Below are 11060 nucleotides of genomic sequence, written 5' to 3' on the forward strand. Positions count from 1 at the left end.
CATCGCGCCTGAAATCGCGCCATGCGGTTCCGCCCCCGTCACCCGGCGGTCGCCACCGCTGACGGCATGTCTCTGAAGGAACCATTCTTTTATTTTAGAAGGGCTATTCTTAACTATTGCTACTTGAAGGGTTTTATAGTGCAACAACAATTCGTTGTATGGTTTACCCTGCCTGTAAGCGTACAGTAGGAAAAAAAAGAAAATAATTACAAAGCGCTTGAAAACGCTTTTAAGGTCACCAAAAGCCTTATGAAAGAACAACAGAGGTGGTAGTGGTGGTAGTTCGCTGGGTTTATTCTGAATCATTCGGGCTGATTCTCGGTATCATTCTCCGCAGGCACATGGTGCCTGCAGTGATTCCTTCCTTGATTTCTGGTTTCTGCAAGTTAAAAAAACATTTTTTTTTTCTTTTGAATGAATAATGCATATGCAGCAACGCTTTACAGACACGACCGAAACAACATCTGCGAACACATACCAGGCGGTAACATCTGGAACCCAGGAATTCGGTGCACGAACACATTGTGCCCTCATCGGCCGCAAATGCGGCTACCACGAAACAAAAGATCATTCTTTTCTCACTAAAACGTAAGTCTACGGCAACGAAGCGAGACTCCCAAGATAAAAAAGAAAATATCTACTAATGGAGGCACACATGAAGCTTTCAACGGTACGGAAGTGTACGACAGCAACGTACAGCGATGCCGGGTAAGGCCAACGCCCTCTAGAAAAGCTCCCTTTCCAGTTGGTGTTTGGGAGGGCACAGTGAACATTAATTGGAACCAACGCTCGAACTTGCAACGGAGAGCAATGAATCGCAAGGTGGCGCGTTGCCGCGGAAGCGGCAGGCTTGAATGCAGACGGGTCTGCAAAAACAATTATTTTCGTGAGACGTGGCGCGAAAAGGCGAAAAAGATTGCCACGTGAATTAATCTGAGTGCTATCGTGCCAACACGCTATACTTTCGAGCTCAGGGTGGTAAGGGAAGAGTAACGCGGTCAGAAACACGGAGGAAGAAGCAGAAGAAAAATGGCTGTGGCTTAACTAAGGTTAAGCCCAGGATGCGAAGCATACTAGCCTTTATTTTAGTTGTTGAACCCCTGTTTAGCCTGGTGAACTGCTGTTGCTTGGCTATATTTGGTTCGGCTAGACGAAGAAACAACTCACGCAGGCGAGCGCACGAGCTGAGACCCGGCTATGCAGCTACGCGGCCGCAAGCGAGCGCACGAGTTGAGCCTCCGCTTTTGCAGCTGTTATGACGTCATATGGTAGCTACGCGGCCGCGCGCGGCGCAGCAAGGAAGAGCGTGGTTGTGCGGCTGGTATGCTTCGCATAAAACAACCTCTGCCGTTATCACACGGTAACACGTCGCGCGAAACACGCGTATTTCTTTATTGCGGCAGCATTCAATGGATAGTTACAGTCTTTCGGCGGCCGGCCGCCTATGTGGCCCCGTTTCAGAATCAGTTCATGCACATGACAGAAAAATTGTAACAGTGCAAACAAATGCAACCACAAAGTAACAAGGGCGAGACACAAGCGCTGACTGTCAACTAAATTTTATTTACGGAAGACGGATACCTTATATAAGGGGAAAGGCAGATATGAAGGGGGAAGGGAGTGAGCGCTTGTGTCTCGTCCTTGTTACTTTGTGGTTGCGTGTGTTTGCACTGTTACAGTTTCTATGTCAAGTATGAACCAACTCGCCCAGAAAGAAGTTTTAACAGTTCATGCACACCAGCATTGAAGTAGGAGTTACCAGACATGTATGTGCAGACGGCGGTCCCGTAGTTCGAAACTGAAACCGGATCCTTGTCGGAAGGCTAAGAGCCGAGAGAAACAACGAGGAGAGGTAGTGAAAAATGTTCGGAGATGGGCGCCATGACTGGGTGCAGCGAGCGCTGACGTTAACACTGGAATCGCCGAAACAAGCGAAGAGGACACGCCGACGGAAAAGACGGAGTGGGGCAGAGTAGCGCCGCCCCAATGTTGTGATTTCTAGGGATTTCTCCCTAGATCAAGGGGCGATGGCACCGACTTATGGAATTGGCGTTTCGGGGAGAATAAATAGGAAATTTCAAAACGCATTGAGAGCTATTCTCAACGATGGATTTATGCACCTGAAACCGCAGTTTGTAATTTTCAATTTAAATTCTCGCTATTCCTACAGCATCGTCGTCTGCTGGGATGCCGTTGTCATACCGGGCGCAGCCATTAAGCGCGACGGACGTGATGAGAAATCAAGACTGCATCGTTAGAAAAGACGCCCTCTGCAGGTGGGCAGGTGTTGCAATGCGGGCTTGTTTGTACGTCATCTTGCAATGCTAGTGCCAGGCACACTAGGCCAGGGCAACGCAAGGAGAAACGGCGCTGGTGTAAACGCCAACCACATAAACAACGATAACTGGTGACTTGTTCCCGTTTTGTTTCTGTATCTTGTCGAAAACTGTTGTTTACCGTAATGCACGTCTACGCCGGAAGGGACAACCAAAACTACTTTGAGTCATAATCGCTCTCCAAAAGCCGAAGAGCGGTGTGGTGTCGTAGCTTCTCAAAATAATAATAATAATAATAATAATAATAATAATAATAATAATAATAATAATAATAATAATAATAATAAGCTTGATAGATTTTGGTGTCCAGTGTCGTCAAAAGCGTTTTGTCAAGCTGATTTCAATATTTCAAGAGGCGCTCCGGAGCGGATAATTCAGAGGCCTAGGAAGAAAATGCATAAAAAATGTCGTACGTAGATTTCAGCACTTCGGCACTTCTGAGCAACTGAGGGTGGTCTGCTCAGAACCACTGTCAGTCGCACTTCGCTTCTCGAAGATGCAGGACATATGTCGAGTGAGCTCCTGAACAGCACTTAGCAAGTGGTGCGAACACGGTATCAATCATACATGCGGGACCTCAAAGAAGTGCGACGACGTAATGCTCGCGCATCTCTCTCGCACTTAATGCTAAATCGCCTCCGATTTTTTTTTTGCAATAATTTAACGTGTAATTAAGAGAGTAAGCAAAATAACCTGTCATTGTGCAGTGGTCTTCGGCTGCTAAAGCAGCAAATAAGCCCGTTTTGAAGGTTTTGGAAGTATTCTTTTTCTCTTCTAAATATATTTTAGGTGTCATGCTATATATAAATACCAAGCTAACTAAATGTACTTTCTAGGGATGTAACATTTAGGCACAAACGTTAGGCAGTAATATGGAATATTATTTCTAAGAAAGAAATATTTATTGAACATTCGACGAAGCGTTGCCAGTGTCCCACTGATAACGTAAAAAGAAAGAATACGCAAATAATCAGAAATACGCAAAATGTTTCCATCTCAAAAGCCTATAATACGTGCAAATTTGAACGTTCTACGTCATAAGGGACAAAATATTACTTGCCACTTAGCGGAAACTGCCTTTTTCCTTCAGTGGCCAGATATATTTGGCCCCTTCAGAAAAGTTCAAAGCGCAATACTAGAATGAACATCGGTAGAAATATCTGTCATGGGGCATTTCGCTGCCTTATTTCAGCTTATGTTAGTGTCAATGTCAGCTCCTGAGTTTAAATGAGTTTACCTCCCCTATCTAGGTCGGGTCTTACAAGCTCTCGGAAACTTCGGCAGGTCATTGGAGAAAACATCGGTAGCATATTCTGCAAGTTGATTACTATTATTATCGAAGGGCATTATTTAGTAGATACGCTGCTGCGTACTTGTGTGCAAATCATCATGTCCTGATTACGCAATAGGTGTCGAAGAAGTTATTTTTAAGCCAAAGAACACGCCGCGGGCGCGGACCAGGGCACTGAAAGTAAGATACATACGTTCCTTGCGTTTAGGTTAAAAATAGGAGCTGTTGGCATCAATTCGGCGAATGGGGCTGTTGCTGTCGCACATTCTGCTAGTGGCGGAATTACGTGAATGACGTCTTGACCCTCTACAGACGCCTTTACTTACCGAAAAAACTTTCTTGAAGCTAAACATTGCTTCCTGCGAAATAAGAATACGAGAATTAAATGCAAGGACAAAGGGAATAGAGCAATCACAAAAAGAAATGAAAAACGGCGCGTATGCACGCGGAGAAAGTAGTAAAGATTATGTAGACAAGAAATAAGATTCCGAGTTTCTGCTGAATATTAAAAAAAGGAGAATAATATTTTAAATGATACGTCCTGCAGTGCCCATGGCGACTGCTGCTCAGCAGGACTCACGGCAGAAACCCGCGGACACGGGGGCAACGTTTTCTTAAGGGCGCTGTAGCCACATTGCTATGGCCCAAAACAGAATCAATCAATCAATCAATCAATCAATCAATCAATCAATCAATCAATCAATCAATCAATCAATCAATCAAAGAAACACAAAGAAGGCCTGTTCTCACAGGATTTCGACGTGTTACATTGGCCATCATAAAATGCAGAACGAGCTACACATTCCGTTATTTCGAGAAAGCACAGGCCAGCCTAAAATACGTGACCGAATTACGTTTTTCCACGACCGGTAAGAAAAACGTCGAAAGCATTCGCGCGGCCGCCAGTGTGCGTTCTTTGGAACCTCGTTTAATTAAATCGCTTTAAATCACTTAAAAAGAAAGAGCGTATATTTAGTCACTACGTGTAAATCGAAAGTACGGACCTCACCGCAATTCACCACGAATTGCTCGTGCAAATCGTATGACTAAGGCCAAGCGAAGGGAGTTGCGAGGCGTTGCACTTCATACCCCAGAAGTGCGGTAATGTGTGCAGCTTTTCCCTATAAGTAGGTAATGTTACGTATGCTAGTCGCTCTTGTGTTAATTTTCGGCTAGTTTTCTGCTTACTGCATATGGAAAGAATGCCGCGTTTCGCCTACCAGACTTGCTTGCGGCTCAGAGGCGTTCGCGAATCACGAGAGAAAATTTTCAAATAAGAACAAATGTCACTTACCGGCGTGCAGATAAACCTGGCTAGTGTCTGGACGTTCAGGCGGTTGTACTGCATGATCTGGTTCAGCCGATTCTGAAGCTGCGACAATGGACATGTTTTCATAGGGCTTTAATTTGACGACAGCATGCTGTTTGATGTACACGCTTAACTACGTATACCGCGGTGTTTCTTTGCAAATTAGTTGTCGACTCCTCGCGTGAAAGATAATCTGTAGAAACTCGCACTTACAGATGGTGAGAGGTACATCCACACGCATCCGAGTACTTGCACTCTGTCCCGAATTCTCAGCGCTAAAGGAAAACGAAAAGGAGATCCAAGTACACGAACAAATCAGATAAAAAATTCAGCAGAGATACTTAAGACTGCTTACGTGTGGGAATACGAAAGCATTACAGTCGCTTTGGTGAAATCTTTTGTTCGTTATTTTTTTTCTGCGCGGTCCTTGCCCACGCAAAGCTCTCGCCTGCGTTTTAACTGCGCCTCGATAAGGCCAAATGAAAACGCGCCGGGCGTCTCAACATGCTAGCTTGCCCACGAGGAATTCGCAACTCGAAGGACCGCTCATCTGTATTCGATTGGACATTATAGTTTTTTTTTAATTTTATGCGCTCATGACGTGGCGCCACCTCTTAACCATTAGCTGTCACGTGATGTGCGCGATGCCGCACGCGCCAGGCACACATTCAGTCAACCACAACCGTAGAGCCGCCGTGGCCTTGGGGACGCGTGCTCGTCTCCCACGCCCGAAGGCCCCCGTTCGATTGCCACCCGGACCGAAATTTACCTAACAACCTTTTCAAAGGCATTAAATTACTTTGTTTACAGGAACCTCCCTGAGAAATTTTTCACCATTTCGAGTACTTTCTGACACGGTTTTACTCTTTGCCGTCGGCCATTTTGGTACCATAATTCGGTCACGCCGCCGACTACGACGCCGGGTTTTCGCGTAATGGGGCACATAATGCTTTCGCATTAAACATACAAATCGTCTCTTCGAAGTCAGAAGGTTACAGATCGTGGACGCTGAGGAAGAATCGGGAGGTCCTTGCAGAACGCCCGTAGGCCGTCATAAAATTAATGCTCAATCAGGAATGGAGTTCTAGATCATAAAAAATAATGCACAGTGACCTGTGTGGGGTGCCGTAAACGAAGACTCATGATAAACTTTGACCATTTGATGACCTTAGAGTGCATATGTGTCTAAGTACACCAATTTACACTCCATCCCGGCAGAACTACAGCGTTCACAAACTGGCCGTCCAAATCACGACGTTAAGCTCCGTACAAGAAGGCCACAGACTTAATGAGCCGTACTGTTACAGCCTCATTACGCATTCAATAAGGCAAGCACGACTTTCTGGCTGTGGCAAGGTGATGAAAATGTTTAGGGCTGTTCAGGTATCCAGACACTGCAAAAATATCGTCCCCGATTGCGCACAGTTTTAGTGCTGGGATTGCGACACCCGGCAGTGTGTTGGGCATGTTTGTAAACTTACCTGGAAAACATTTTAGCGCAGGCAGACTGGGACAAAATGAACATGTTGACACACGGGTGCGCTAGCGCACTCTGGTGTCTGCGCCTGCTCTAGTCCCTGTCTGCCTTTGCTAAAATGTATTCTAAATTGTTGTCATTATTAATGAACGCAGCCATGCTATAATCAGCTCCACAACGTAACTTCGTTGTCAGCTCGATATAATAGCGGTATAACGTGTAGGTGAAGCACAGTTCAAAGCCAGGGAGTCAGCAGGGTCGGGATCCGTATGTAATATCCAAATCTGTCGGTTCGGGAAGGAAAGACTTTCATCGATCAAAAGAGACTGTTCAGTCGAAACGGCTGGCGGTGTTCTAATATACGCGGATGTGACATGTCGACCCTACGCAGTAAGCGAGGAACAATTGCCGCTGCACAAAATGAGCGCCGCTGTGCCAGCTCTCTGGGACACGACGGCGTACGAGGAGACCGATGGAAAACAGTCGCCATTTGTAGCCAAGTAGTGCTGCGCCTGTCCTGTCTTCCTTCCTTGTGATTGTCTAAAAAGCGCAACCAACGCTTCCAATTACAATGAACCAACTTGCCGAACAACGCATTCTGCTAAGTAGTGCTGACGTTTTGTTGGTTATATGCCGGTGCTGTACAGGACCAGGAAAACTGGACCCGGACATTGGAAAGCCAGAAAACCAGGCACAGGAACAAACGGAAATGCTTCCTAACTAGCTTTTCATTTGTTATAAGAAAAATGTTGAAGAAAAAAATATTAAAAAATACAGTTGGTACGGTTTGTTTTGTGCTACCTGGCTTCCAGATGCTTACATTCGCGGACTACACGCACATTCACAGTAAAAGAAAGTGATTCGGCTTCGTAGTTTTGGCTGCACTGCAAAAGAACGTTGCAGCCAGGAATAGTGCGCCGGCGTGGTCGTGGCGTGGTATGCCCACAGCTTCCCGGCGAGTACCTGCAGTGTCTCTGCGCACAACGCTGCACGACCGATTTCGCGCAGCGTGATGACGCGTTCACTCGGCTTCGCCGTTCTTTGCCTCCAAAGGCGCTGCATATCAAAGGGCCCCTCACCAGGCCGCATAGCAAATTTCGGTTACACGGTGGAAGCTGTTACGTGCGCTCTAGCCAGCATTCTGCCGCAGTAATTCTTCAAATCGGTTCATTAACAGCCCCGACAGAAATATTTCAGCGCCGCGAACCCATGAGGAGGAGGCGAGCGCTACTGCCAAGCGAGACGCTCTCTCCACTTGCCCCGTCTAGCCTCCGCAAGCGAAATCCCTTCCCTGCGTTCTCCTATGCCGCAGCTGGAGGATCACGTGACGTATACGTCACGGGCTCCGCCTTCATTTCCCCCCTCACTTTTGTGCTGCGCGGCGCACTTCCGCTGACGGCGTCACGCCCGACCTGTAGCGTTTGTCTCGTTTCGCGCGGCGGACGACGTTACACGTTATGCACTAGAACACCTGGTTAGCGCCACACGAATACCGAGTCAAACGCAAGAGAATGACCGAGCATAATCGGGCGCTGGAACACGGTAGGAAATGACTCTGTTTCGTTGTCTACGCGTGCGACTGCACTACGTGGGAACAAGCAGACGAAAGGCAAGTACACCCGCGAGCAAAAGTATACGGACCACGGGAGCGCGTGCGAAACTTCATGCCAAACTGCATCGACGCGCCGTCTACCGACTCGGCAGCTGCTGTCGAGAGGGTCGCTAGAGCAGCGGTGCGCATGCGCGTCCCATCGTATCTGCTGGCCTGACGTGTAGCTTTGCCTGATGTGGTTATGGCGCTCGTAGACTAAACGTCCACTGGGCGTCGTTATCTCTGCTCCGTCGCATCTGGGCCATTATTTAGCGCAGCGGCTGCGACTGGGCTGGCACGCGCGTCCCCCGCGCTTCGCTTTCGTTCTTTTTTTTTTGAGTGGGAGAAAAAGGAGGGGGGGAGGGGGGCTTACCGCGCCCCACACTGCCTTCTCTGACGCCTCTAGATCACTCTTATACTCTTATCTCCAAAAACTCTGCAGCAGAGCACGTGGCCGTTAGTCAGCACAGCACAACCCTCATCATTTCTTCTAACCTAACTAAGGGCAATGACATCCCAGGCAATGCCTGATAATTCCTCAAAGAGCCCTGCTAGGCTGGTTTCACTTGAGAGTGTTCGCGCGTTAAACTTTGCCAGATTCAGAGAGAGAGAGATAAGATAATGCAGAGAACGGCAGTGAGGTTAACCAGAGGTAAGTCCGGTTGGCTACCCTGCGCAGGGGGAAGGGTTAAGGGGGATAAAAAGAGAAATAGAGTGGGAGGGGGAGAGAGAAAGAAAGAGAGACAAGCACGAACAAAGCGCGTACACTACAGTGCGGTAGGGGGCGGCATTCTTAGGGCCAAGTTAAATTTCCAGTGGCGGCCTTTGGGACTACAGCGGCGAAAAAGGCAAGTACTTCATAAACTTACAGTGAGCAAAACAAATTTTTTTACCTGCGCCAAACACACACGTGGCTGGCGCTTGTGTGTGTGTTTTCACGTTTGTGTGTCTCTTTCGCGTCGCTCTAATCAAAAATAAATGCACAGTAAACCGTACCAATGAACATGCTCTGATTCAATTACCGTTTGTTAGTATACCAATATTATGAATTAAGCATTTGCCATCAAACATTGCGCAAATACACTTTATTATTTCAATTGCTCATTTCATTACGATTTATTGCGTGTGCGGAACTTTCTATGCGAGTTCACCTCCCCTTGTCGAGACGACGCGACTGGCAACCTGTTCTGACTCTCCGCAATAGGCTTTCTTTGTGTGACTCATTTTGCGTCATTTTGCGTCACGCATATCTCTCAAGGCCTGTATACAGCTGCTTTCCACGAATAAGTGCTTCAATATGTGGCCTAAAGGAGCTCGCCCTGTCGCGCATCTGGACAGCCTATTCCTATACTGTGCACATCTCAAGTGATGGATCGGTGTCTTGCATTGCCGACACGACGCATTTCGTTGTTCCAATCTTGTCTCGTAGTTAGCGTTTCAATCTGGGCCACAAAGCAACCTCTATGAATGCGTGCGTAGATGGCTGCCATCTGGAAGCTAGTTCGTTTAATTCCGCGGGAGGTGCCTTGGAACAGTGTTTCAAGGCGCAAAGCTAGCTCTGTGAGGCGCTGAATATTTGGTAACACGATGATGTTATACCACGTGCTTGCTGATGTCGAGACAGAGCACGGTTTGAAAAGAAGCCGCCGCACGAAACTACAACGAATACCTTGACCTTGTGGGTGATTATGAGAATAAGGTGGGCTAGGTTAAGGTCATCCTAAGCGATGCTATTTTTGTCTCAACTACATGCATGAACGATGCTAACAATTTAGTACAGTATGCACGATGTTGCAGATAATTTCGTGGCTCACAGGGAGAATGGTCTGCACCGAATCAACAAGTAAAAAATTAAAGATCTGGGGCCGTGATATTGTAGTGTTTCTATTTTTCTTGTCATTCTTTCTTCACTCCGTCTTCGGCTAACACGAAGACAAGCTCCCGATAGCGTCGAAATTGTCCAGTTGCCGGGGCGGATGATACGAAATGAATACAATGGGATGAAAAGAATCTATTGCTCTTCAGTCCTCTATCGCTTATACTGGGCATCAAAGCCAACGTTAGTCATGTCGTTAAAGAAGGAAAACCGGGTGCAAGGTAACATTATAAGACCTAAAGTATTTGGCCATCAGTCGTCTTCTGTCACCAGGATAATTTTTAAGTAGTAATTACCTGTTAAGTAGACAAGATAATAATGGAGATAACTATTTACATTAGAGCAATATATTCTCGCATAACATAGCGCTCTGAAAACGACTGAATGGGATGTTTAAGGGCTTAAGTAGGTTGATATAGCGGGTTTTCCAGCCGTTAAGTTTTTTTTTTTTACGTTCAGTAGCATAATCACGATGCGCGTACCACCCAGAAGCCTAGGATAGTGATCTTCAATGTCACTCCCCGGTTTCTATCGGATCCCATAGTACGACAGTTCTACAGAGGTCTCTGGTAGGCGCCTTGGACGACAGATCCTGTCACACGCTCTGTAAATATTAGCTTATGACAAAAACTGCGCGTCTATCGAGAAAGCGACTGAAGGCAAACACTACCACTGAGACGAGGGTCTAGTCGGGTGGCACATTTAATGCACCGAGAACCTCCAACTTACGGCAGAATGCAGGAATTTTCTTTTCCGCAGCGCACAGGCAGCAGGTGACGCTCAACAGCAAGCAGACGGCCAGCACCGTTAACCTCATCTTCCTGGTTTGTGTTCTCGCTGCGGGACGTTCCTGATGGTCAGCGAGACAGTTGTTTGTGAGACACCGGGTTCGTTTCGTGTCCTTCTCAGTTAGCCTTCCAGAGCAGCCGACATTGGTGCCGACAGCATTGTGTATCGCACATGTCAGTCAAAGTTTCATACATTGTTGGTTACATTGGCGGAGCGGGCTGCATTGTTTGCATTGCGCCTATCTAACCGGGTTGGTCATGTGCCTGCCTTAAAGAAACAATGGAGCGCTTTTATAGGAGTCCTGTCTGGCTAGCTGTAGGTGCATCGTAACTCTACACATGTTATGACAGGTTCTTAAAGAAAGGGCAGCATGCACGAGGCGGCTGTCTTC

The 11060-nt window shown here is 47.0% G+C and overlaps 1 protein-coding gene across 1 annotated transcript; it reads right to left on the reverse strand.

Moving 5' to 3' along the window:
* Positions 1 to 270: 270 nt before the first annotated feature.
* LOC135921653 (uncharacterized) lies at positions 271 to 10828 on the reverse strand. The gene is made up of 5 exons (XM_065455937.1): positions 10610 to 10828; positions 5150 to 5211; positions 4922 to 4999; positions 3954 to 3986; positions 271 to 379 (listed from the first exon to the last, which is right to left on the reverse strand). Exons 1-5 carry the CDS (start codon positions 10695 to 10697, stop codon positions 293 to 295), a joined length of 348 nt encoding a protein of 115 aa, XP_065312009.1. The 5' UTR covers positions 10698 to 10828; the 3' UTR covers positions 271 to 292.
* Positions 10829 to 11060: the final 232 nt, after the last annotated feature.

The sequence above is a fragment of the Dermacentor albipictus genome, chromosome 8, assembly GCF_038994185.2.
Source record: "Dermacentor albipictus isolate Rhodes 1998 colony chromosome 8, USDA_Dalb.pri_finalv2, whole genome shotgun sequence".
Taxonomy (NCBI): Eukaryota; Metazoa; Arthropoda; class Arachnida; order Ixodida; family Ixodidae; genus Dermacentor; species Dermacentor albipictus.

Coding starts and splice junctions, on each gene's coding strand:
- LOC135921653 (XM_065455937.1), bottom strand. CDS start 10,697: ATGAGGTTAACGGTGCTGGCCGTCTGCTTGCTGTTGAGCGTCACCTGC. Junction 3,987..4,921: donor CCAGGTTTATCTGCACGCCG/GTAAGTGACATT, acceptor CTTATTTCGCAG/GAAGCAATGTTTAGCTTCAA. Junction 380..3,953: donor GCTTCAAGAAAGTTTTTTCG/GTAAGTAAAGGC, acceptor TTTAACTTGCAG/AAACCAGAAATCAAGGAAGG.